This window comes from Phyllostomus hastatus, unplaced genomic scaffold (genome assembly GCF_019186645.2).
Source record: "Phyllostomus hastatus isolate PE091 unplaced genomic scaffold, TTU_PhHast_1.1 phas_scaffold_93, whole genome shotgun sequence".
Taxonomy (NCBI): Eukaryota; Metazoa; Chordata; class Mammalia; order Chiroptera; family Phyllostomidae; genus Phyllostomus; species Phyllostomus hastatus.
The window spans coordinates 20,020,885-20,047,188 of record NW_025334042.1 but is presented as its reverse complement, the minus strand read 5'-3'; the positions used below and the strand labels follow the sequence as shown (position 1 = coordinate 20,047,188).

Sequence of the window (26,304 nt, the reverse complement as noted above, 5' to 3'; positions counted from 1 at the left end):
GTGGGTGGGAGTGGACTCTTGGACTCCGGCTTTTTTTGTTCACCTCTTCCGCCAGTTTTTCACCGTTTGATCCCTCCGCTCCGGCCTCAGGAATCCAGACATCCTCGCCCACTTCCCAAGCCCCCTGTAGGAAGCTTCCCCGACTGAGTCGGGCTCAGGCTGTCGTTTCCTACCGCTCTGGGGGACCCCCAGCCCTCCTTCCCACTCTGGACTGTTTGGGTTTGGACGGAAAGCTTGGGCTGGCCAGGTGGGCGGCGCGGAGGGCGGAAGCACAGCCCTGGGAGGGGCGGGATTGGGGGGACGACCAGAGAAAGGTGGCAGGCAGCCAGCCCCTCCCCTACCTGTGTAAGGCGATCGGCCGGAGCCTAGCAGATAAAAGCGGCCAGGTACCCCGAAGGTCAGCGAATTCGGCTCCCTCTCGCCCACTACTAGGTCCGACCCGGTGCAGCCAGCATGTCCACCCGCTTCAGCTCCCAGGTCTTCAGCTCGCGCTCCGCCACGTTCCCGGGGCGCGGTGCCCAGGTGCGCCTGAGCTCCGTGCGCCCCGGCGTCTCCCGCGGCGGCAGCCTCTACGGCCTGGGCACCTTGCGGCCGCGCGTGGCCGTGCACTCCGCCTACGGGGATCCGGTGGGCCCCGGCATCCAACAGGTCACCATCAATCAGAGCCTGCTGACCCCGCTGCAGATGCACATCGACCCCTCCATCCAGCAGGCGCGCCAGGAGGAGCGTGAGCAGATCAAGACCCTCAACGACAAGTTCGCCTCCTTCATCGACAAGGTGAGCCGGCTGCAACCTGCCCGGAGCCACGCCACGCTCCAGGTCAAGCGGCTACTGAGCTAGGGGCTGGGACAACTAGTCTCTCTATTCGCCAACATGGGGAGCTCCAGAGGCCAGGGCCAGGAGTTCCTCTCTTCCTGGGCCCCTTTCTCTCTGGGGGGACTTTGTGGAGTCAGAGGTGAGGGAGGGGTGGAACGCCCTTCCCGGCCGAGGAGGCCCTCCTCACCCTCACTCTCTACCTCCAGGCAGATGCTAAAAATAAAGGGCTGGAGGGAGGGAGGGAGGCTCGCGGTCACACCGGCCCCACCCTACCTGGTCCCGCTGCTTCCACTTGGTATTTGGAACTGAGCGAGGTTATAACTGCCTTTGGAGACAGCCCATCTGGGGGCAGTGAGGGGGAAGGGACATTTGGGAGGTGTTTTTCCTGGCTGTTTGGGTTCCAGAGGGGTGAGAGTGGGGAGTAAGAGTGGGTGTTGGGAGGGAGGAGGCAGGCTGGACTGGGGGGCAAAGTGGGGCTGGACCGCGGAACTAAGGGCTAGCCCTGCTGGGTCCCGCTGCCAGGGCCTCCTCCCTCAGGTGTAGACCAGACCTTCTCTCTCCTGCCTTAGTGTTTCCACCTCCCCCCACTTCCCCAGCCTCCAATGTCCTCTTCTTTTTCACCATGCTGACCATACATGTCCTTCCGGTTCTGCTGACGCCTCTCAGACCTGAGTTCTTTTCCTCTGTCTCACTGTCTGCAACCCCCAGGGCCCGCCTCCCTGAGTTGCTGGTTCCGAGGAGGCTTGCTTCCCACCCACAGTCATACAGGGTGCTTCTTAGGGGCTTTTTGGGCTCCAGGACTGAGCACAAAATAGGTGCTCATTTTATACTGACTGGATTGTAGCGCCCTGTCCTGAGGCCTTGCTGGAGGAAAGAAGGGGAGAGAGGATACTGAGGGAGGACAGAGGGGTCCCAGTCTGAAGGCAGGAGGCTGGTCAGGCCCAGGAAACAGGCGGAAAGGGGACCCCTTCAGGGAGGGAGGTGGAGATCCCTGGTAACGCGGGGGGGAGTATAGGAGGGAGGAGACTTTAGAGCACAGTGCCAGGGCACACTGTTGAACCAGGTACACCTGACCCCTGGGTCACCCTCTAAGACACTTGAGACAGAGAGTCCTGGAGAAGAGGCTTATCCAGGGTTATTTTCCTGGAGGAGAGGGCCAAGGGCTGGAGGCCAAGGTTGGAGGAATGGCCAGTGGGAGCATGGGTTGTGCTGGGTGGCTGGAGACCCTCCCAGCCCCACTGTGGGCAGCAGGGTCTGCCGCTCAGGAGTTTCCTCCTCCATTTCCCTTGTAGGTGCGGTTTCTGGAGCAGCAGAACAAGCTGCTGGAGACCAAGTGGGCTCTGCTGCAGGAGCAGAAGTCGGTCAAGAGCAGCCGCCTCCCAGGCATCTTTGAAGCCCGTATTGCTGGTTTGCGCAAACAGCTTGAGGCCTTGCAGATGGATGGCAGCCGCTTGGAGATGGAGCTTCAGAACACACAGGATGTGGTGGAAGACTTCAAGAATAAGTACTGCCTCCCGCTGTGACCTGTGGGGGGGAGGGGAGATGGGAGGGGTTCGACCTGTCCCTTGCATTGGGCCAATCAGCTGGCCCTCTCTGCAAGTCCCCTCTGGGTTAGGGGGTGAAGCTGCTTAGTACACCAACCCATAAAGGGTCTTGACTAACACATTCCCTGCCAGCCCTAGTGCCTTTGTCCCTGGGGGTGCTTCCAAGTGTTTCTGCTCTTTTCTCCTGAGTTACTCCCAGTAACATATCTCTGCCCAGCCCTGACCTGACCCGTTCCTTTCTGACCTGACCTGTGATAGAAGGTATCACAGATGTACTTCAGAAGTTGTGCGACTCCCACAAACTATTCTAGAACAACTTCATTTTGTTCAGGTGAGGAATTAGAGACAAGAGAGGTTCAGGGACTGGCTCAGCTCACATAGCAGATCACTGGGAGAGCCAGGACTTGAGATTTGGGCCCCTGGTTTCCAGGAGAAGACATGGAACCAACTTGGGCTGGAGAGAAGCAAGGAGAGGAAATGACCATTGTGAGCCAGGAGAGGGGGTGCAGAGGCTGATGGGGCATGTGCTGGGGGCAGGAACGAGGAGGAGGCTGTGAGAAGGGGCCGGGGGTGCAGGGCCCAGGAAAGCTGGGGTTTTGAGGACAGGCCTTTGAGATACACAATGAGTTTTCTTTTGTCACTGAATAGAAACCAAAGCTTTAGGCTAGGGCTGGTCCCTACCCTGGCATGCCTGCACCCTCAGCAGGGGAGGTAGTGAGTGAGTTCTGTGCTCTGCCTGCAAGTGCGTGACTAAGCCAGAGCAGGGACACTGGCACTGACTGGAGGCAGAACAAACAAAGGCCTCCGTGGAGAGTGCCCACCCCCTACTGCCCTGGGGCAACAGCCAACAGGATAAATCTCACGGCAGGTGGAATGGGACAGGTGCTGGGCAGGGAAGGCCTGCGCAGCCAGCGAGCCCCTTTTGTTCTGTGCCTTCGCAGATGTGGGCACTCATGCTCTCCCCACCCCGAAGCCTGCAGAGCTTCCCTGTGGAGCCAGGCTGAGCGCTGGGCTGGGGCTGAAGGAGGCACAGGGAGGGCCCTGCGTGCAGCTGCCCGGAAACTCCCATCTGCACACTCTCTGGGCCCTGTGGCACATCGCTGAGGCAGCCTTGAGGACAGCCTCGAGGATGTTTCCATAACTATTCTACAGAACTCCAGGGAGAGGGACCTTGAGAGTCTGGAATCCTGTAGGGCCTCTGTCTGCCCAGTTGTCCTCTTCCCACCACAGTTGCTCCCCAGCAGCTCTTGGGCACTGCTGAGTTTCTGTTTCTGACACCTTTTCATTTAAGTTTCCAAATAAATCCTGGGTTAAGCCCACCTGCTCTCTTGCTCTGTGCCCTGCTTCGCTGGTGTCCTTCTGTGGTTGGGGCTGGCTCCTCAGGAGAAAGAGGAACGGGAGGGGCACTGGGACCAGACCAGCAGTTGGGGCCTGGGTATTCCAGGAATGTATGCACCCCTCCTTGATTCCACAGGGTTCCTCCCCTTCAGGCCCCTTCTTCCCCCTCAGGGGGTAGGATTAGATAGTGGTTAAGGAGTGGGTTTAGAGCCAGACTTCCAGGTCGCAGGTCTGGGCTTTGCCACGCAGCAGCTTAGTGACTGGGCAGATTACTCTGCCTCTCTGTGCCTCTGTCCGCTGGCCTGCTAGTCACCGCGCCATTGTCGTAAGATTGTTGTGAGGATTGAATGAGCTAATGTGCAGGAAGCTCAGAACAGGGCAGACCCCACATGAAGCAGTCCATAGGCATGGCTTTTATTCTTTGCTTTCTCCCAGAACGTGCAGCCTTTGTCCTTGAATTCACATGCCCCCTGCTCTCCCACCCCCATCCCACAGCAAGACTCAAAGCCATAGCAATCAAAAAGTCAGGGACGTTGGGTTTCGTAGCTGACCCCTATTTTCCCAGACATGTCATTAAGGAGAAGGTGAGGGTGATGCAGCGTGGATTTTCACACCTGTGTCAGAGAGGGGATGGAAGCAAAGCTGCCCTGACGCCATGCCCGCCTCCTCCGCTGCAGGTATGAAGAGGAAATTAACCGGCGCATGGCTGCTGAGAACGAGTTTGTGTTGCTGAAAAAGGTGAGGGGGACAGACAGGAGAGTCAGGGATGTTGTCCGAATGCACAGGGGATCACATGGCCCTCTGACCTGAGCAGCCCACAGGACCTGTGGCCAAGGTCTGGCCTGGGGGACTACGAGAAGGGAGTGATGGGCTTGCAGGAGGAGAGATCTGGCAGTCAGGCCCTTATAGTGGAGCCTGTCTTGTGTGTGCGCACTTGTGTGTTTGTGTGCATTTGTTTGTGCCTGGTTAGTTGCTAGACTTGTTTCTGGGCCTGGAGGGGTTAGAATTAATACCAAAGGATAAAGGTTAGAAAGGGAGATTCCAACTCCAAATAAGGACATGTTCAGTCATAGTCCGAACATTTCATTACAGACAAGGTAGCACTCGGCAGGCCTGAAATATTTGCTGAATGAATGGAATAGGTTCCCTGGAGGCAGAGTAAGTCCCCGTCCCGGGAGATGTAAAAGCTGAAGTTGGAAGGTCTTGAAAGTAGGAGCTTGATTTAAGATTCTGATTCAGTGCACATTCACTGAGCAGCTGAGTTTTCCAGGACCATCCACATAAATGCAGCCTGCCCTTGGAGTGCTGGCCCTTGGAGATTCAGGGATGGGTGCAAGTGGGCACTACCCAAAGGACTCAACCAAAGGAAAGTGGCTGGAATGTATCCAGACATCATCTGGACCTGCAGTGTTATCTGTGGCCTGCCTATGCCAGAATCAGCCGTGCTGCAAGTGAAATACTCATCTGAGAGTGGTGCCCTGGAGTCTGAATGGTTTTATGCCCTCTTATTCGCCTGATCAGAAGTTGAAGCTCACAGAATCAAAGTGATTCGTTCAAGGTTATATAGCTAGTAGCAGGCGGCAGAGCCCAGGGTGTGTCCAGACCACCAAAGCCTTTAAGAACTGGTGAAGTGCTGGGGTTGGGGCTTTGGGGTGCTCTGGGCTATGGGCATGGAGAGGGTGCCTCTGGTCCTGGGGCTTCCTGGAGATGACGCCTGTCATGCAGCCTGGGAGGGTCGAGTAGAGGAAACTTCCTGCCATGGGCACATCAGGCAGCCTGGAGAAATTGTGTGTTTCTTGGTAGGGCATTGGCGTTTGGCCCTGAGGTTGGACGGTGCTGGCTTACTCCCACCCCTGCTAAATGGTCTCCTCACCCCCCACCCCGCCCCTCCAGGATGTGGATGCTGCCTACATGAACAAGGTGGAGCTGGAGGCCAAGGCAAATGGCCTGAATGAGGAGATCAACTTCCTCAGGAGCTTCTATGAGATGGTGAGGACCTCAGGGCTGGGAGGCTTGTCCTGTCCTAAGTGTCCTAACCAGGGAGCTTTCTGGTCCATGCCCTGCCTCTGAGCTAGTCTGGGTGTGTGCTCACTGTGTGGGGGTTGCCTTTGTCCTGCTCTTTATCCTTTCTGGACTCAGGAGCCCTTGATGGCAGGCAGTGCAGAAGGAGCGGGCCTTGTCAGAGCAGGGTGGCAGGGTCCGTCAGGACTGGCCTTTTACAGATGTGGAATGACCACTTGTCTGGAAGTGTGATAGGGAGGCGCTGAAGGAGCCAGGAGGATGTCAAGGGGTCCCAGGCTGTGCCAGAGTTCCGTGGTGGGCTGGGTGGGGCAGGCAAGGTAGCCTGGAGCAGGCGAGACCCGAGAGCCTGAGAGTTTCCACCCAGAGGGACTGGGCGGGAGGCCGCTCACCAGCGGGCCACTCTGTCCGTCCACCCCCCATCTCATTCTCTGCCGCTCACCCTTGCCCTGCCCTGGGCTTCCAGCTCTTTCCCTCACAGGACTTAATGTCCTTTTCACTCCCATCAGTGTGAGGCTCTGGCCTTAGGCAGAAGATAGGGTGGCCAGTCATCTGGCGGGACTGGTCTGGGACATAATTACACATGGCACTACGTACAGTTCTCATTTCTCAGTTCAGTCCTGTCCGTGTCTGAATATTCCGCCTCCAGTAGCCTCTCAGAGTGAATTTCCAAGGGGCTGGATCCTTGAGGCCTTCTCTGGGCATTTCTAATCTCAGTGCAGGTCTTCACATGTCTGTTGCATGCCATATATATTTGTGTGTCTGTGTGCATATGTGTATATGTTTTTTCTCATGATAAAATGTGTACTCATTGCAAAAAAATCCAGAAAATTAAGTAAAGCATAAAATTAAAAATAAGTCACCTACACCCTCTCTTATCATCTACCTTTTCAAATTTTTTCTGTGTGTATATATACAGAGATAAAGAAACATATATTTTAATGAAAATAGAACCATACTCTTTCCATGTAATGGAATGTCATGGGTATACGTCCCTGACCATAAATACAGCCATATCATCTGATTTAAAGGCTGCAGAGTGTTTCATTATTGGGCAGAATAGGACTTACTTTACTCACCCCCAGCGGCCCCCTTCACAGTAGAGCTCATGCCCCTGGGCAGCACCTTACAGCGGGGCCACCGCAGCTCCCACGCCCTCTCACTTTTCTACCTGCTGCAGTCCCACCAGACTCTTATTTGAGAAGCTGCTCCTGGGCTCTTTGGGGAGCCCCGGTGGGATGGACCGTTTAGCAGGTGCTGGTCTGTGGCCCCTCCCTGCCTGGTGACTCACACCCACTCTGGCCTCTTCTCCCTTTTTCTTTCCCTGGTGTGTGGGGAATCCCAGGATGGGCCTGGGAACAGGGGTGGGTCCTGCCTCAAGTCCTCAGGTTCTGTCTGGTCCCTATAGGAGTTGTCAGAGCTGCAGTCCCAGATCTCTGACACATCTGTGGTCCTCTCCATGGACAACAGCCGCTCCCTGGACCTGGACAGCATCATCGCCGAGGTCAAGGCCCAGTACGAGGACATCGCCAACCGCAGCCGGGCCGAGGCTGAGACCTGGTACCAGACCAAGGTGTGCCACATTCCCTCCTCCTGCAGGGTCCTTGGTGGCAGTTTTCCTTACTGTTTACCCTGTCTCAAGCCTTTAGGGCCTGGTCCCACTGGTGGGACATACCCTGGTCCCACTGGTCTGGCAGGCACTGGTGTTTAAGTCTGTGGTGTTCTCTGGTGTCCTGGGAAAAAAGAGGAAGCAAAGGACAGGGTCCTTCCCTCATGGGGGTGCAGGGTAGAGGAAGTGGACATGGTTTAATAATTATAATGGCTAAAGTACTCATAGTGCTCAAAGTAATGGCAAGTACTCATAGTGCTAGGCCATGTTTCATATGTTTTACTTTTACTGACTCATTTAACCCACATAACAGCCCTACTAGGTAGGCACTGTATTACCCCCATTTTATATGTAGTTGAGAAGACTGAGGGTCAGAGAGGTTCAGTGATTTGCCTAACTCCACACAGTTAGTAGATGGGAAAGCAGGGTCCGAGGGCCACAGACCAGGCACTGTGTGGAGGCAGCACAGCTGACTGCAGGTGCTGAGGGAGTGGGTGGGGCTGCTGGGGGAGGGAGCCTGAGGCAGGGTTTAAAGCAGCTTACAGGGAGTCATCCGTGGTGCACAGGTGAAAACACAGGTATGCCAACAGGAGACCTGGGCTCAGATTTGCTGTGTGGTCCTTGGGCAGTGCTGTCATTCCCTGGTACTTGCTCTCCTAACCTGTGCAGTGGGTGATGCTGAGGAGGGCGTGCTTGATAGGTGAGGGTCTCAGACTTCCAGGGGTTCTCTAGCACTAGGGTGTGGTAGGAATGGGAAGAGCCCTGGGATCAATGGTGAGGGGCCCCGGGAGCCATCCTTGTCCTCTCTGTCCCAGCTGGGAGGAAACTGAGCCCCTGAGCCACCCCATTGCCCCATGTCTGGCCTCTGACCATAAGGTGAAGGTTGCTGGGAGTCAGACTGTCTCTCCCTGGGAAGACAAACTGAGCGGGCTGGTCAGCCAGAACCTTGGGCCTTCCTTGGGTGGAGAGAGGGACAAGTCCCGTGTGATCATGGCTGCCATACCTCTCTGTGTGGCTGTTCCAGTTTGAGATCCTCCAGGCCCAGGCTGGGAAGCATGGGGATGATCTCCGGAACACCCGGAATGAGATTGCGGAGATGAACCGGGCCATCCAGAGGCTGCAGGCTGAGATCGACAACATCAAGAACCAGGTGAGCACAAGCCCTCCTCCTTGCCTCTCCCTATTTCTTAGAGCATGGGCAGGGTAGCCAGCTGACAATCAGGAGCAGGAGGCTGGGGGCGTGGGTGTCAGCCCTGCCCCTCTCCCAAGCCCCTCCCCTCACCCCCCTCACCCCTGCTCCACCAGGCAGGGGCTGGTGCAGTTCAGACCCACTTGTGAGAGCTTCAGGACAGAATGTTCTTGGCCAGGTTTTGGCTCAGGCCAAAGGGAGGAGAGGAGTCCTAGCTGAGCATACAGCCTATGGAAGAAGCCTCAGGCTGGCTGACCAGAAAAAAAACACCTTGTTACCAAATTGGTACTGAGCTCTCTCCTTGCACTTAGCTTTGGGTGCAATGTGGTATACCTGGGAGCTCACACTTGTGGGGAACAGGGGGATGGTGACCAACAGAAACTCTTCCTACGGCTCACAAGTGCCTGTGCCAGTCCTGACCTCACTTTCCACCACTCCCTCACACGCTGTGCTCTGGCCACACCAGCCCACTTCTTGTACCTTGCATTTGCCAGGCATCTGCATGCTTCAGGGCCTTTGCACTTGGTGTTCCCTCTACCTGGAATGTGGTTCTCCCAGCTCTGTAAGTGGCTGCCCCTTTCCTACCCCCAGGGTTTAGGACAAAAGATCTAAGAGATAGCTTTTTCAACCACTGAGCGAATCTATCAGTAGTCTGTCTGAAGTTCCCTAAAGCACCTATCACTGTCTGAAATGTTCTGTCTTATTAAGTATTTTGACTGTGCCCCATACTGGAATATAAAAAATGCCTTAGAGCAGGGGCCCCATTTGTCTGGTTCACTGCTCCTCCCTTCCCTGCACCTGGCACACGGTGAGGGCACAGGTCTCCGACAACAGACTGATGGGGGCACATGCTGTGTAGCGGATGGGGGGGTGTTGATGAGGGAAGGGTCTCTTAAGCTCTGGTGGAGGCACGGGTAGGGGCCCAGGCAGGGAGGGGCAGCTAAACCTGAGCAGGTGTCTGCAATGGGGAGGGAGGGAAGGTGACCAGTGTGGCAGCTCCAGAGACCTAACTTCCAGGTGAGCTGGGAGGATGGGATGTGGGAGTGGTTTGCCCAGAAATGTCCTCCCCTTGAACCCCTGAAGGCCTGTTGACGTGAGAGCAGAGGCTGCCTCCTGGCACAGACGTGGGGCCATGAGTCACCAGGGAAGCCAGCCAGCCTCCAGGCCAGTGGGGAGACTCAGCATAATGAATGGCAGGTGCCCAAAACCCTGCAGCTTCTGTCACATCCGGGTATCCTCTCACACAACAGGACAGAACCAGGCCCCAGAGTTGGGGTGTCTGCCACCATTGAGGGGCCCAGAGACAGTGGGATGGGCTTGGCCAAGGGGCACCAGTAGAACAGGGGAGAGCACTGCCAGGTGCTTGAGGGGCAGAGAGCACCAGAGGACCCCCTGAGGAGCGTTGGGGGGATGGACAGAGAGGCTCAGTGCATAAGCTGAGGGGAGAGGATCTGAGGGCAAGGAACTGTGGGTGAGAAGGAAGGAGGAGATGGGGGTAGGGTGTGGGGATGGTGGTCCTCTGAGCTGACAAGAGGAGGCCCAGCAGTAGATAAGCTCCTGGTGGTGCGGGGGGGGTGCTACACACAGAGGGAAGTCCGAGGCCGGGCAGGAAGTGGCAGTCATTGTTCAGGTCCATTGTGAATCTGATTACTTCTTCCAAACCTTGGGGGCTGCTGATCATGCATTTTGGGCCTGGGGGTTCCAAGTAGTGTCTCTGCTCCAAGTCCCCCTGTTCCAAACTGGTACCTGTTTTGAAGGTGGTTTTGGTTCTTATCAACTGCCTGAAATTTGGGAACTTAACTAGGATCCAGTGACTTTGGAGGTGCTCTCATGGGGGCTGGGGAGCTGGGCATTTGCACATCATAATAGTATTTATTATTAAGTGCTTACTGCATGCTGGACACTGTGCCAAGGAATTGTGTATTACCTCATTTAATTCTCGCAATATCTGTGTGAGGTAGACACTATGATTATTGCTGTTTTAGAGAAGTGGAGACTTTGGCTCTGGCTGGAATGGCTTGGTTGGTCGGAGCGTTGTCCTGGAACCGAGGGGCTGTGGGTTTGATTCCCCGACAGGGCACATACCTAAGTTGTGGGTTTGATCCTTGGTCTGGGAGCGTTTGACCCCCGGTCTGGGCACATGCTGAAAGCAACCAATCGATGTTTTTCTTTCTTCCTTACTTTCTCTCTTCCTCTCTCTCTAAAAGCAATAAAAAATGCCCTCAGGTGAGGGGAAAAAATAAAAAGAGGAGACTTTGGCTTAGAAGGGTTGATTTATCTAAGATCACATAGCTGGTAAGTGTCAGAGACAGAACTGGAACCTAGGCATTGGGTATCAGAACCGTTTTTTTAATTGTTGTTCAATTACAGTTGTCCCCATTTTGTCCCACTACTCTCCCTGCCCTACCCACCCCCACCTCCCACATTCAGTCCTACCCTCCCATTTGTCCTTGTCCATGGGTCCTGTATACATGTTCCTTGATGATCCTTCCCCTTCTATCCCTCATTATCTCCCTCCTCACTTCTCTCTGGTTATTGTCAGTTTGTTCTTCATTTCAATGTCTCTGGAACTATTTTGCTCGTTTGTTTGTTTTGTTGATTAAGTTCCACTGAGAGGTGAGATCATATGGTATTTGTCTTTCACCCCCTGGCTTACTTCACTTAGCAGAATGCTCTCCAGTTCTATCCATGCTGTGGTGAAGGGTGGGAGCTCCTTCTTTCTTTCTGCTGCGTAGTATTCCACTGTGTAAATGTACCACAATTTTTTGATCCACTCATTTACTGATGGGCACTTAGGCTGTTTCCAGCACTTGGCTATTGTAAATTATGCTGCTATGAACATTGGGGTGCATAGGTTCAGAACCCATGTTTTTAACCCTTGGGATCCTTTCGTGCTTGGGGAAGTAGGCTGGTGCCAAAGAAGCCTTGTAAGCATGTTGCCCAGGTGCTCACCGCAGGATGGGGAGGCAGGAAGACGGTGACTGGTGAGACTGGCCCCTGCCTCACAGCTGCTCTACTGCCCACAGCGTGCCAAGCTGGAGGCCGCCATTGCTGAGGCTGAAGATCAGGGGGAGCTAGCCCTCAAGGATGCACGTGCCAAACAGGAGGAGCTGGAGGCTGCCCTGCAGCGAGCCAGGCAGGACATGGCCCGGCAGCTGCGTGAGTACCAAGAGCTCCTGAATGTCAAGCTGGCCCTGGATGTGGAGATTGCCACCTACTGCAAGCTGCTGGAGGGCGAGGAGAGCCGGTGAGAAACTGAGAAAGGGATCCTTTTAAGGCTCAGTGGGGCCTGGGGCTTGACATTCATCCATCAACAAGCATTTCCTGTGTACCCTCTTCTGCAGGGCCCTGGAGGTGGGAAGTTTGGGGAGGGTACGGCTGATGTTTACTTCTTTGCCCTTGATGAAATGACCTAGAAGGAAAGACCACGTGGTGTAAAGCTCGGTGTAAAGCTCAGTGTAAAGTTGAAGTAGTAACTTCATTTGTGTGGCCATTAGCAGGGTCATCTTCTTTGATCCTTAGAACACATTCAGGTAAACAGGTCAGGTGGTGTTAATACAGAGGGGAAACTGTGGTTCAGTTTTATTAATTGAAGGGACAAGGCTGGTGCGCTGTCAAGTTCTGATTTCTGGTTCAAGCATCTTCCTTAACTCCAGGCTTCTTCTCACTGTACAAAGTGCTAAGTCACATGGTATTGACTGAATGTGGTGGAGGAGGTTAATTTCTCCCTGTCCCCAGAGATATTTGTGCAGCCTGAGAGGAGGCTGGGATGGGTTAGTCTCAGGGAATTCTTCATGAAAGACAGAGAAGCCATGTTCATGAAGTTGTGCTTTCATTCTCACCTTGATGGGTTGGTTGATTAAATCAGCCAATAGATGGCTTTAGAGTGGGCCTTGGGGGAAGGTTAGGATTTGGTGAGGGTGAGAGGGAACAGCATGGGCAGAGGCCTGGAAGTAGGTCTCATCATGGCTTGGCTTGTTGGAACCCAACAGAAGTAGGTAATATGTAAGACATGTTTCTGCCCTCAGGGAGCTTGGAGAGGGGTAGAGGAGACAAAACATCTGCAAAGGAAGCACTCAGACCAGTAACTTGGACATATAAAGTGCTGAGGTTACAAAGTACTTTTTCTTTTCTGAGCATTATCCCGGAGGGCTGGGGACAGAGATGGGTGATGAATGGAGTGGAGAGGAAGGAGTCGGAGAACAAGAGAGCAAGGGGGCAGGGTGCATGAATGCTGAGGTCAGTCTCGAAGGAGCAGTGGACAGGAAGAGGAAGGTCGGCTTCCTAGTCTTTGTGGAAGAGGAATTGAACACCAAAGGCTTCTGGGGAGAGAGAGCAGCTGATCTGGGGCATAGGGCAGTGCATGAGGCCAACTGTCCCAGCCAAGGTGCTTCTCTCTGCACCTTTCTCCACTGTGGATGTCGGAGCCTCATTTTCTTGGGAATGCATACCCTGGGCCTCTTTTCCTCCTAGAATCAGAGCTGGAGGACCCTTAGAGTGGGGCTTGATTCACTTTCTCCTGTGAGTAAATGAGGGGGCTGAAGCAAGCAGAGACATTCCTCCTGAAGCCTAACCTCAGACCACGTTGCTGTCATTGGGGCTTAGGTCCTGGTTCCCTTAGACGAGGCTGTCCTGTCTCCGTTGCTTAGGGGACATGGAGATGGTCACCTTGTTAATTCCTCAATCCCTCTGCCCTTCCCAGGGGCAGGTCTAGGATTTAGAAACTCATCCAATTTGGGGGGCCTTTGTTAGGAATCCAAAGTTACAAATATAAAGTTAGGCACAAAAATGAATATTTATTTAGGATCAGAAAAGAAAAATCACACAAATCACTAGAGCCTGAGACATTCAGGTTCCCTCCTTTCGAGGTCTTTAGGGATTGAATCCTTGAATGGAATTATTGCCCCCAGCTGCCAGCAACTCCCAGCACTTGCAGGGGCATTTGAACAAGAGGCCTGGAAGCCTCCTAGTATACCCATCTCTTGCTCTTGGCCTTTGCTCTGCCCCCTAGACTTGGGGCTGCTGAGACCAGGTGGCTCCCTCACTACCTCCACAAATGTGAGGTGTCCTCTCCCCTACACTCATCCTCAAGGCCAAGGGCTTGGTGACAATGGGGCTGTGTGTCACAAAGCAAACACACCCAGCTGTCTTGGGTGAATTTTTAATTTCCAGTGCAAGACGTGTTTCAGCCCCATAGGCTGCTTAAAGCCAGTCCACCTACCTCCCCATTCCCTCCTCAGTCCCTGATGGAACTGCATTCACTCAGTCAACAATACACTAATTATTTCAACACACATTAATCACTGCATGCCAGACCTCATGCAGGGACTGGAGATATAGTAATCGGTAAGCTACAGCTCACTTTGAGGATCTTAGGACCTGGTTGGGGGAAGCAGCTGTCGATGTAATAGTAAGAGCGGCTACCATTTGCTGAATCCTGTGTGCCCAGAGCTTTAGGTGAATTATGTCATTTAATCCTCGCAAACGACCCTGTGAGCCTGGTACTGACTGAGTTTGGCCCTATTTATAGGTGAGGAAATGGACGCACTAAGAGGTTCCCAAGGTCATGTAGCCAGCAGGTGGGAGGGCCTAAGTGAACCATGGCTGCCATTCCTCCTTGCTCATTTTGCAGCAAGGCTGAAGGAAGGCTGGTAGTGTGGGGGCATAGGAAAGAACACCAATCCTGCTTGGGGCCTAGCCGGAGGGGCGCCTGGGAGTGCCTCCTCCAGTGCTGAGGAGAGAGCTGCTCTCACACATCTGTCCTCTACCCCCAGGCTGATCGGAGACGGAGTGGGAACCCTGAACATCTGTAAGTCCTTGGCTTTGGCCCACCCCTTGTGGTCACCAGACTGGGTGGGGTCTATAGGATGGCACACCGGCCCAGTCTCCTGGGGACCTGGAGCTTCTTTTCCTTCAATAGCTTCCAGCAGGTGCCCGGGAGCGCCCAGTCAGCCAGACTCAAGGGCCCAGGGAAGTCTTGAAAGAAGGCAGGGTCAGGCAGGGGAATGCCCCACCCCCCACCATCAGAGGCTCCTTCCGGGCTGGCCCATGGTGGATGGTGGGAGAGGGAGGTGATGGTGGGGGCAGAGGGCAGGGCAGCCACAGCAGGACAGTGGGGTGGAGGGCAGGGATGGGGCCTCGGTGGTGGGCCCATGCTGACAGAGTCGTCCTCTCTTCTCTCCCAGCTGTGGTGAACACCACTGGTGGTGGTGGCAGCAGACTGACCTACGGGGGGACCGGTGGTGGCAGTGGGCTGGCCTTCGGGGGAACCATGGGCAGCAATGCCCTGAGATTCTCCAGCGGAGCCAACAAGGCCTACTCCATGAAGACCACATCTGCCACTCACAGGAGCGTCCTCAACTGAGCCCCACATATGCGGAGACCGACATCCCTTCCCCCAGAGTGCAAGAAGATTCCCTCCCATCCCGGTCCCATCCATGGTCCCAAGGCTGCGAGACAGTCTGAAAAATGATGTCAGAATAGCTTCAATAAACAGTCTCTTTCTGAGTCCTGGGTGAGCCCATGGCCAGCACCTGGCATCCTGGCTTCATGTGGCTGGGCAGAGAAGGGGTGGGGAGGGAGGAGCCCTGGAGAGGGCGGGTCTGTTCCCTATACCTGGAAGTCTCTTGTGCAGGAGACTGGGGGTGCTGCTCTAAGGAACTTGGCCCCTTTTGGGTGTGAAGCCTTGGTGCACTCCCAGGGCTGGGGCAGTTCCAAGTCTTCTGAAGAAGCCCAGTGACACCCCAGGGAAGTTCTGGCTCTGCCAGGAAGTGGGCAGTGGAGTCCTCCCCTGCTGCGGGGGGCGGGGCTGTCAGAGTACATTCCTCAGGCCCCGGTTTCTGGGTGGACCAGTCAGTGCAGAGGAGCCACTCTCAGCCCTCCCTGGTGCTTCGTCTGCCAGGCCCTGGGGCCCTGGACAGTGTGGGTTTTGAGGCCCTGGAGGGGGCTTTCTGGGTCTGGGATTCTGTGGGGGTGGTGGCAGTGGGGGGAGGTCCGAGTGTGTTTGGGAGCGGGATGGAGTCTGGGTCCCTGGTAGTGGCTCTGCCCTAGGTCCCTGGGCTGAGGGACGGTCTGTATATCTGGGCTCCTGAGGGTACGCCTGTGTTAAGTCTGCGCTGAATGGGGCACCCATGTGTCAGGCCTCTGACCTGGGGTCTGTGTAACTGTGGGGTGTTTCTGTGGTCTGTGCTTGGCGATGTCCACCCAGGATGGACAGCAGCCCGTGGTGGGTGCTGGGGAGGCAGTGGGAGGTCCCTGTGTCTGAGCCCCTTGGGAAGTGGTGGTGGTATGTGTGTGGGGGGTGGGGTCTGTCCAGGGAGTGTTGGTTTCTAAGGGTTTCTGTATGTTTGATTCATGGTCAGGAATTCTCACACGTTGAAGGTGGGGGTAGTGTGGGGGGGGAGGAAGTAGCCCACTTGGTGTCCCAGCAGCCCAAGTGACGGGGTCCCCGCCCAAGGTGTCAGGAGAGCCAGGCCTTCCCCCTTTTGGCTAAGACTCCTCCCTGTTGCCCTTCCAGCTCCTTCTGTGTTCCTGGGTTTTGGGGCTGCCAGCCATGCCCTTGCACCCTTCAGGATGTGGAAGTGAGGCATCATGGGGAGGGTGCCTCAGAGACAGCCCTCTCTGTCTCTGGCCGAGAACAGCTCCTCTGTGGCCTCCAGTGGGGGTGAAAACAGGGCCGGAATCACAGGAGTAAGCACTCGTGCACACAGGGAGCATCTCCGGGGCCTTATATATGACCCCTGAGCTTCACTGGAAACATGGAGACCAAGTGCCGGGAAAGGGAAAGGAAGCCCAGGCAGCCGAAGAAAGTTGTCCCCTGGGGGACACAACCTGTTATTGAGTGTGGGTTTATTTTTTTATTCATTTATTCCTTACCGGAGGACATCCCCCCCACCCCATTGCTTTTAGAGAGAGAGGAAGGGAAAGAGGAAGGGTGGCGGGGGGTGGGGGTGATGAGAGAGAGAGGGAGAGAGAGAAACAGAAACATTGATGTGAGAGAGGAACATGGATTGGTTACTTCCTGCATGTACCTGGACTGAGGATCCTATGCACCTGGATGGGGGGCGAACCTGCATCCAGGTATGTACCCTGACCTGGAATCAAACCCGCAACTCTTTGGTTACAGGACAACTGAACCACACTGGTCAGGGCTGTGCGTGGGTTTTTAGAGGGCAGGGGAGGCACAGCCCCAAAAGCACTCACACACCAGTAGGGCCCTGGGGCCAGCCCTTAGAATCCACAGGAGCCCAAGTCCAAGTCCAGAGCAACCCAGTCAGGACTGGACTATAGCCCAAGGTTTCAAGAAAGTCAGTCGTTCAGACTCTTGGGGGTGGGGAAGAGCTGCCAAGATGTGCCAGCACAGAGAGCCCCACCTCCTTGGAAGAAATGAAGAGACAGGAAGGGGGAGTGGGGGATGAGCAGCCAGAAATTGAGGCAGCAGTGTGGGTAGGTCAAGTGGACTGGTTCCCAAGGCTCGTCTGTCTGAAGCCCAAGCACCTTCGCAGCCCTGGGCCAGCTGGCCGGCTGCTGGAGTTGCAGCCCTTTCCCTCACGGAGCTCTGAATTGTGTCTGCACAGGGTCGGAAGCACTACGCAAACCGCACCATGCGGCTGCTGGGGCAGCTCTGTCCGCAGGGAGAGCACAGGCCGGTGCTCACCGCCAGGTTCCCGCTGCAGGGGGCGCTGCAGGTGCTGCCGGTCACAGGCCGGGAGCCTGACACGCAGAGGTCCCCGCAAACGACCCCGCCCCTGGAGCTGCTGACACCTGTGGGGAGGGGTAGGGAGGGCAGGGCTTAGTCCCCATGCAGGCAGGAGTGGGGGCAGCGGCTCCTGCCTGCTGACCAGAGCCCACTTCTCTTGTTCAGAGCTCCTCCCCTTAATTTTTATTTCTGGCTCCTCCTCGTACCTGAGCAGTCCTTCCCACAGTCTAACCTCAAAGATCATCCTTGATAAACTGTTAGCCCAGGCCTTCCCTATAGGCAGAAATAGCTATTAAAGTTATAATCATTCACTGCCACATTCCACTCCTCCGTTCCAGCATCTTCAAACTGTGGTTGTATATTTGTAAATAAAGTTTTATTGGAACCCAGCCAGATCTATTTGTTAAGTATTGCTTGTGGCTGTGGCTACTTTAACCTTACAATGACAGAATTTAGTTGACAGACTGCATGACCCACAGTCTAAAATATTTACCATCTGGCTCTTTGAGAAAAAGTTTGCCCTTATTTTGGAACCCATAGTATAGATTACTTACAGACATTTACAGCACCGATGCCTTCACATAATCTTGTGGGGACAGAAAAGAGATAAAAATTAATTGGGGTAGTGCAAAGCTTGCAAATTCTCTCCTCCAAGTTATCCTGATGTGAGTTAGATGAAAATAACATGCACACACATTCCTGGCTCTAAGCACAGTTTGGAAAGATTGAGGAGACACCATTCCCACAGGTGTGGTCCCCACCTCTGCTCCTCGCCCTCTAGCAGGCGCCTGTAGGTGGCGATCTCGATGTCCAGGCCCAGCTTGGAGTTCATCACCTCCTGGTACGCCTTGAGCAGGCAGGCCATGTCCTGCTTGGCCTTCTGCAGGGCGGCCTCCAGCTCAGTCAGCTTGCAGCGGGCATCGCTGATGGCCGTCTCGCCCTGCTGCTCTGCCTGGGTCACTGCAGTTTCCAGCTTGGTGTTCTGAGGACCCAGAAGAGAACAAGGAGGGTTATGGTCCCCAGGTCTCTCAACCTATTTCCTGGGTGTGCCCAGTCTCTTGAACCCTATTGGGATTATATTAGGAACAGGCCTCTCACCTTCGTTGCCTAGGTCTCCCTGAGTGACCACAACTCGAGACCCTAGTCATGTAAATGGTCCAGAGAACGAATGGTGAGGTCCCCATTGCCTGTGGGACCCTGGCTAGGCCCCCAGCCTCTCTGGTGATCCAGGGCACAGAGGACCCGTACCTGGCACTTGGCGTTCTCGACCTCAGCTGTCAGCCTCTGGATCATGCGGTTCAGCTCGTTGATCTCCTCCTTGGTGCGGCGCAGGGTCTCCCCGTGACGGATCACCGTGGCCTTCATCTCCTCACACTGGGGGGAAGAAGAGACGCTCATGGGACACGGGATATGTCATTCCACTGAGCCCCGCAGTTTGCTCATCTGCCACCCCATCCTGACAACTGTATGCCCTTCCCTGGCCCTTTTAGCATCCCTCCTGCTGGGATGTTGGGCACTCACCTTGCTGCGGTACCAGGACTCGGCCTCGGCCCGGCTGCGGCTGGCGATGTCATCATACTGAGCCTTGATCTCGGCAACAATGCAGTCCATGTTCAGGTCCCTGCTGTTATCCATCTTGACGACGACCGAGGTGTCTGAGATGTGGGCGTGCAGGACACGGATCTCCTGTGGGCGCAAGGGAGTGTAAGAGATTCTTTGACCAGAACCCTGCTCTCAGCAGCCCACTCCCTCCCTGATCCCTTCCTCTGCTTCTTCCCCAGACTCACTGTCTGAAGCCCCAGCCTCCAAGGTGAGGTCTGCCCCTCCACCCGGCGGCCTCTCTGTGCACCTCAGACCCAGAGTCCCAGCCTGAGAGGAGCTCATGTCTGAGGCCTGCGCCTGACTTCCGTTAGGGCCCCCTGTCTGGATCCTTGGGGTGTATGACCAGAATTTACCAGTTTGTGGTCATTGTCACCACACGAACCAGGGACACTAGCTTGTCTGGGCCATGGCAGATAAGACATCAAGCTAGACTTCTTCATCTTGTGACAGTAAACCTGCCTCAGGTATCTCAACTCTGCTCTGCACTCCCCCAACCCAGGGGATTCAAAAGCCAGTGGCAGCAAGTGCTTCCCACCGTCTAACTCATATCCTCCTTGCTGCTCCACCACTCTGTGACCCCTCTCACCTCCTCATACAGTCGCCGCAGGAAGTCAATCTCCTGGGTCAGGGCCTCCGCATTGGCCTGCAGGTCCGACTTACGCAGGTAGGCGCAGTCCACGTCCTAGAGGACAGAGAGTGGTATAGGAGTCTCGCTGCGGGGACAGCACAGAGCTCCTCCCACCAGGGAGGCAAACTCCCTGGAGACCCTCCTCCTCTGGTCACCCCAGTGCCTGGTATCGTGGTGTTGGTAAAGTCCTTGCTGCAGTGAGAGGGGTAGGAGCAGGTCTGGGTCAGGGAGGGAGATGCCGAGGCATCCAGGCACATCCTCTGGTACCCACTGGGGTGATGCCTCTAGAATCCACATCTTGTACTATCACTGAAGCTCAAGGTCCAGTGTAAGATGTGTGAATTCTAATGATGCCCCACCCCTCTCTGCTCTGGAATCTTGCAGAAAGAAATCTAGATCAGTTGTCAGAGAAGAGGTCTCAGGGATCAGTTCTGCTCTGTTCAAGCCACTGTGCCACAGGGCAAGAGCCCTGGCCTCTGAGCCTGTTTCCTCACCTGGAGGTGGTTGGAGTCCTCGTGACCTGGTGAGAGTCCCCGTGACGGCATGTGGACCGAGTCAGGTCTAAAAGGCGAGGCACAATGGCCCTGTTTATGCATTTCCCAACTCCTGCTGATCTGAGGATTTAATCTTCCCTTCTCATGAGTGTGCTTTTTCATCCATAAGTATTTTTTGAGTGCCTACTCTCTGCCAGGCACAGGCAGCAGGAGGTGGGAAGCCATCAGCCAGATAGGAGTTGCCTCGGATAGACGAGAAGCCAGCCCTGCTTGAAGCAGGCAGTGTGCCCTGGTGTCCGGGGCCACCGGGACCACTGGGGCATTTGGGACAAAGAACAGAGGCAAGGTTGGGGTATGGGATTCTTGGGGAGGCGCTCAGCCTCTCTGAATTGCAGAGAGCTCCCTCCTGCCTCTGCCCAGGGTTCTGAGTTGCAGGATGAGTATTCTGGGGTCACTCACCTTCTTTAGGACTACAAACTCATTCTCAGCAGTGGCCCTTAGTGCCACCTCCTCTTCATACCTGGGGACGAAGAGCACGGGTTCAGTCGCTAACAGTTCAAAAGACTGGGATTTGGAGAGCATAAAAGAGAATTAAGGCCCAGACAAACACACTCTAGGAAGTGGATCATTTGGAGGTGGTCATAGAATCAGAGTATTGGATTAGGACGAACCTTGTTCATCTCTTTCTTCTTGGCACTCAAAACAACCCAGGTCACCCAATGCTCTTCCTGATTTGGGAATTCTTACACATGATGTGGGCCAGGGGGGGCACCTTGCATGTTACCCAGGCCTTCTCTCTGCTTCTGGACTGCAACTCCAAGGCGGGGCAGGAACGATGCCCTAGTTCTGGTATCCCCCCGACCCCTCCTCGTTACTTTCTTACCCTTCCCCTGCCTCAGGGCCTAACACAACACCTGAATCGTAGAGTAGATGTTCAACAAATGTTTAATGGATTAATGAAATAAACACATAATAATGAGGTAACTGGGGCAGCTTAGACTCTTGAATGTTTAAATTCCCATTCTAGAAAAAAATTTTCCCCACAAACTTCCTGCCACTGTTTTCTTCCTCTTAGAAAGTTCCTCTTGTGGTCCAATCCAAATCTACCCTGCTCTGAATTAACCCCATTTCTCTTCTCCAAAACCTCCTTCCTGATGCACTCACTTCTTCTTGTAGCCCTCCATCACCTCCTGCACGTGGTTGAGCTCTGAGGCCAGCCTCCCACTGTCGGCCTCTGCACACTCGGCCTCCCTTCTCAGCGTTTCGACGTAGCCCTCAAACAGCGGCTCCAGGTTGCTCTCGCAGCACTTGCGGTTCTGGTAGAACTGCCACTTGGTCTCTAGCAGCTTGTTCTGCTGCTCCAGGAAGCGCACCTGGTGTGGAGGTGGGAGAACAGTCGGTGGGAGAAGTCAACATCCCCAGCCCTCCTCAGAGAGCAGGCAGAGTCTAGACAGAACAGGAAGCAAGTTGTACAGAGGCCAGGGGTGGACAGTACAGGGATCCTGCTGGGCTCCCCTGGCCTGGGGACACACCGGCAGAGCCCTTGTCTCACGGCTGCTTGTTCAGGCCTGGAGAGGGTCTGCTCTGGTGGGCCTGGATGGGATGAGCGAGAAACTGAGGGGCATACGTGCTGTGCTGGGTTACAGTTGGGCTGAGGTGGCAGGCGGGGGTGGAAGGTAGTCCTAGTCAGGGAAGGCTTCCTGAAGGAAGGGAATTTAGAGCAGGGGTGGGAGGATAAACTAGGATGAAAGCTTTTTACTCTGAACTTTCCCAGGGCAGGGCCTATGGCTCCTTCATCTCTGTCCTCAGTGGCCAGGCTGGGGCAGGGTGGGCAGTAGTTTGAATGGATGGTCAAGGTGGGAAGGGCTTCCTAGCTGCGGAGGTCAGAAGGGAAGGCTGTCACCACGCAGGATGGCTGAGGCCTGGGGGGGAGCAGGGGAGGGTGGCTTCTGGTCTTAATAGGCCAAAACTTCATGATGGACACTCAGATGGCTCTGGAAGCTGGGCAGGTAATGTGAATTGGGAAGATTTGAGGGTGAGAACTATGGGGAAATGAAGCATGCAGGCCATTACTGGAAGTCATTCAACCCAGAGAGTTGCGATGGCAACCCTGCGTACACTGTGCTGGCCAGAAAGGACATCCACAAACACGACTAGGCCCCTGGCCTCCAGTTTCCTGTTTCTTACATATTTTGCTGGAGATGAGATGCTACCTTGCCTTTTGTCCTGGCATCCTTTTGTCTAACTCGATAGAGTGCAGCTGGGAATTCCCTGGTTGGAACAAACCTCCAGAGATAGGGAACCAGGACTGTTGCTATTATAAGGGATCATTTTAGGTGGTCTTAGCTGATGGGGCTCCAGCATGGTGGGGAGTCTCATGGCTGCCTGGTCTCTCATCTTCCCTTTCAAAGTCATGGTCAGCTCCCACACTGCACCACACACAGCTCTGGTGTGGAGAACACTGGGGCCAAGAGGGGACACCACTGCCCAGCATCACAGCGAATCAGCGGAGAAGCTGGGCATGGAGCCCAGGCCGCCTGCTCTTAGGCCAGGAGCTTTTCCAAACTCCATTCCTGGCTACCTCTCCCAGGTGTGAGCGCCAGCACTCTCAGGGTGCAGTGTCTGCTAAGGTGGAGCAGCTCCCGATGGAGGGGAGGGGGGCACTTGACCCCAAGTTTTGGTACTTTTAGCTCCTGGGGCCTGGGGCGCTGGAGAGAGCCCAGGCTTGGAGTCCTGCTCTGCCACCCACTCTCGGTGGGCCCTTGGGCAGGCCCCTTGCCCCATCTCCTTTCTGTTCTGTTTACACCCCAGGGCTGGACTGGGGGTGGCAGAGCCATTCTCAAATATGAACCCTTCACAGGCTGACTTCAAAATTTTGCCATCCCCTTGTATTATTTTATTCATGATTTATCTATAAGTGGATTTGCTGAACATTCACACTTAAATGGGGTTGAAGGAGTAACTTTATATTTCCATCGGAGCTGTAAAACCATTATCACTATGCATTTGTAAAAGGAATCATAAAACCAATTGTTCTTGAAACTCTTGCCCCAGACAGCTCTGAACCCGAGGCTTGCTCTCTTTATTAAGAGTGGGAGAGCAGCAAGTGTTAGAGGGACGTTAAAGACATATTAGCACCCAATGAGATTTTCTCCATTAATCTAAAGGATTGAAACATTCGTGAGAGGAGAATGTATCACTTAAAACTACCACACAAAATACCAGCACTTCTTGTTCCTATTTCTAGAGCGGCTGCCTGCCTGGGAATTCCCAGCTCCTCCCGGGACTTCCAGGCTCTGGAAGGGAGGGCTCAAGAACACCCACCTTGTCTGTAGCGACCCTGCCTGCCACAGAGGTTGTGTATAACAGTGCTATCAAATCAAGAGCCCCGCCCAATACACATCTCTCTGTGTCTGCCTGTACTCTGGATTTGTGTCATCTCCTCCACCTACTGGGAACCCACCTGGACCATGTCTCTCCTGCGCCTGACTCCTCTTCAGTGCCCAGCCCAGCAACTGAAGATTTAGGAAAGGGCTGATCAAGAACACCCACCTTGTCGATGAAGGCAGCGAACCTGCTGTTGAGACACTTGATCTGCTCTTTCTCCTCATGCTTCACGCACTGAGCGTTGGGGTCAATCTCCAGGTTGAGGGGCGTGAGGAGACTCTCGTTGACAGACACGGTGGTGATGCAGGGCGGGCTGGGCCCGCACACGCCGCCAGAGCGGTATCCGAAGCTGCGGCCGCAGGAGCCAGAGCGGAAGCCCCCGCACAGGCTCTGGCTGCCAAAGCCCCCGGTGAGGCCGCGGTAGCAGGAGACGCCGCGGTAGGGGGCGGCTGTGATGCAGCAGCGGCCGGGCCGGGGCCCGCAGGCCGAGGCGCAGCTGAAGGCGCCGACCCCACTCGGGGCTCCGAGGCGGGAGGACAGGCAGGACATGGCGCGGCGGGGTGGCAGTGGCGGGCGCTGGACTTCGAAGTCCGCGCGGTGCCTTATATCGCTGCCGGCCGGCCCGGGAGGGAGCGAGCAGCCAACGCGTTTACTAGCTTGGAAGTCGGCCCTTGCTCCCCTTCCCGCCCGGAATCAAAGCGGCCAGCGGTCTGCCCGGCCGCCTCCATAAAACCGCGTTTGCTACCCGCCCCCCGCCCCTCCCCGCGCTTTATGGGGCCGGGAAGTGCCTGGTCAGCTCTGCGGCCCTGCCGGGTGCGCCCAGGACCGGCCCCCTACACCCCTCCGCCGGGCTAGGCCCGCGTAGCGCTGGGTCTGGGGCTCCACGCCCGAGCTGGGCAACCGGGCAGCTGGCCATACCCGGCCCCTCCTTGGCACTCAGGCCCACCAAACCACCCTTTAGGCTGCGAAGCCTTCGTCTTAGTTATTTGTGCTTCTCCACATGGTGCGGGGGTGTGCGTGTTTGTGTGTGTTGGAGGGCAGGGGTCTCTGAAGTCAGTCCTGCATTTTGTTGTCATGATCGTGCGAGGTGACTATTTCCTCAAGTGCAGAATAGGGATAACAGTACTCACCTGAGCGCTGTTAGGAGGACCTAATGAGGTAATGGACAGCATTTAGGGCCCTACCTAACACTTAATAAGAGCTCCATAATTGTTTGCTTATTTGTTTGTTCTGTTCGCTCTACTATTATAATTTGCCATTCATCCTGCCTCTCTTTGGGAAAAACTCTCTCTTCTCTCTTTATCAGAACTCAGCTTATAGCTCCTCTCCGTGTAACAGTGCACCCTGTCCTGTACCCCTCTCCACTCTGCTAGGTGGAGGGGAGGGAGTTGCATTTATGGAGTGCCTACAGTGTGTGAGGGCTTTAAAATGCATTATTTCATCTAACCTCCAGACATCCTTCTGAGGTTTACCTGGTTATGAAGGTGAACTCAGAGTGGTCCAGTGACCTGTTTAAGGTCACACAGAGAAGGCTCCATAGGGAGGCAGAGTCAGAATCTGACAGGTGGCTCCCAGCCCTCCCCCACACCGGCCCCTCTCAGGGTCTAAGTCTTTGGGGGCTGAGGAGGGTTGGGTTCCTCTAGGAGGCAGGAGCCCAGATTGCTGTGCTTTGGGCGCTTATAGAAATCAGTCGGATCCAAAGCCTTCCCTTCAACTGGTGCTTGGTCATGGCCACCAAGTCTTGAAGCTGAGCCTGTCATAATGAAAGTTAATTATGTGTCTAGTTGTAGACAGAGGTAACCAAAGTGTGAACTCAGCAGTCAGTATTAAAAAGAAACATGTAAATCATCCTTAGCTTCCTTTGTTTTAAAATATGGGTTATTATTGTGCAAAGGGTGATTAAATCCTGGAATCCCAGAGGTGGTGATGGCCAGCCGTGCCTGGCTTTGGGCTGCCTGGCATACCATTTCCAGGGAGTGCCCCACTGCCCCCTTTGCTGCCTTTCCAACATTCCTGAGAGCCCAGATCCCTTTGATCCAGACTTGGTTTTGCGGGAGTTTCAGCCCAACCTTAGTTCTGTCCTCTGTAGATGATGGAGCCCAGCTCCAGAGTGTCTTATGCTTCTACTTCCAGCTGCAACTGGAGTTGCCAGCTGTGTGACCTGTGGCTTTAGGATTATGTATTCCTACTCCAAGTTACTCCAGGGAATGCTAGTAGTGATGGAGACGTCCCTCTTTGGTGCCCCCCTCGTGAGAGGAAATGAACCTACCCTGAAGCATGGAGGACTTCAATTAGTCTTATGGAGGCACTTACATGATGCTTGCTTGGACCTCTTTCTGGGTTTTGGTGGGTAGATGGATCAGACTTTCTGTGCTATCACCATCAATGAGGAGGTTACTAATCAGCTTTTGTCCACATAGATAATTAAATGCATTAAAATCCAGAGAGACCAGAGGGCTGCAGGTTGATTTGTGATAATCCTCCAGAGGGGAGGAAATTGAAAGGTTTGACAGCTAGAATACAGTGTCCCCCAAAGTGTTAGTACTAGTCTCTGACCTAGCCTCAGGGAAACATGTTCCCTGGTGTCCTCTTTATTATTCTTGGAACCCAAGTGAGAGAGATCGGCTGCAGCATGAGAGATCAGACACAATCAAGAAGAGATTTCCCCACAGAGAGGGTTGGTAGTTAATGCTTCCTTGAGGGAGAGGAGGGCTGCTCCATTCTTGGCCAGCTCTTCTAGAAATAATCCCCTTACCCCTTTTATTTCCATTCCACCAGTCTTTTGATGAAAAGCAAATGCTCTGTCTTGGCTGTCAGGTTTCCTTTTAACCCCCACTCCCTCCCACGGGGCCCCAGGAGTCAATTCAAGGCAGGGAGCAAACACCTGCTGAGCACTCAGTAGAAGCCTGGCTGAGAGCATGAAGGAGGAGACTGCATTCCCTAGGCAGGGCAGGCAGGCACAGAGGGCCTTAATACAAAG

The 26,304-nt window shown here is 54.7% G+C and overlaps 2 protein-coding genes across 2 annotated transcripts; one reads left to right on the top strand and one right to left on the bottom strand.

Moving 5' to 3' along the window:
• The first annotated feature begins 345 nt into the window (after positions 1-345).
• On the top strand, positions 346-15,047 carry KRT7 (keratin 7). Its single transcript, XM_045829234.1, has 9 exons — positions 346-777; positions 2,109-2,320; positions 4,376-4,436; positions 5,592-5,687; positions 7,126-7,290; positions 8,351-8,476; positions 11,542-11,762; positions 14,290-14,324; positions 14,701-15,047. Exons 1-9 carry the CDS (start codon positions 454-456, stop codon positions 14,877-14,879), a joined length of 1,419 nt encoding a protein of 472 aa, XP_045685190.1. The 5' UTR covers positions 346-453; the 3' UTR covers positions 14,880-15,047.
• A 1,374-nt stretch (positions 15,048-16,421) lies between these two features.
• LOC123812470 (keratin, type II cuticular Hb1-like) lies at positions 16,422-24,060 on the bottom strand. The gene is made up of 9 exons (XM_045829233.1): positions 23,490-24,060; positions 21,102-21,310; positions 20,397-20,457; positions 19,402-19,497; positions 18,735-18,899; positions 18,462-18,587; positions 17,975-18,195; positions 17,768-17,799; positions 16,422-17,278 (listed from the first exon to the last, which is right to left on the bottom strand). Exons 1-9 carry the CDS (start codon positions 23,871-23,873, stop codon positions 17,103-17,105), a joined length of 1,470 nt encoding a protein of 489 aa, XP_045685189.1. The 5' UTR covers positions 23,874-24,060; the 3' UTR covers positions 16,422-17,102.
• Positions 24,061-26,304: the final 2,244 nt, after the last annotated feature.

What these genes read in the sequence shown, in the direction of transcription:
- KRT7 (XM_045829234.1), top strand. Translation starts at nt 454, where the DNA reads ATGTCCACCCGCTTCAGCTCCCAGGTCTTCAGCTCGCGCTCCGCCACG. An exon ending in AGACCTGGTACCAGACCAAG is followed by an intron (nt 7,291 to 8,350) that starts GTGTGCCACATT and finishes TGGCTGTTCCAG; the next exon opens with TTTGAGATCCTCCAGGCCCA. An exon ending in AGTGGGAACCCTGAACATCT is followed by an intron (nt 14,325 to 14,700) that starts GTAAGTCCTTGG and finishes CTTCTCTCCCAG; the next exon opens with CTGTGGTGAACACCACTGGT.
- LOC123812470 (XM_045829233.1), bottom strand. Translation starts at nt 23,873, where the DNA reads ATGTCCTGCCTGTCCTCCCGCCTCGGAGCCCCGAGTGGGGTCGGCGCC. An exon ending in TGCGGCGACTGTATGAGGAG is followed by an intron (nt 18,900 to 19,401) that starts GTGAGAGGGGTC and finishes TTGCGCCCACAG; the next exon opens with GAGATCCGTGTCCTGCACGC. An exon ending in CTAGAGGGCGAGGAGCAGAG is followed by an intron (nt 17,800 to 17,974) that starts GTGGGGACCACA and finishes TGTCCCCACAAG; the next exon opens with ATTATGTGAAGGCATCGGTG.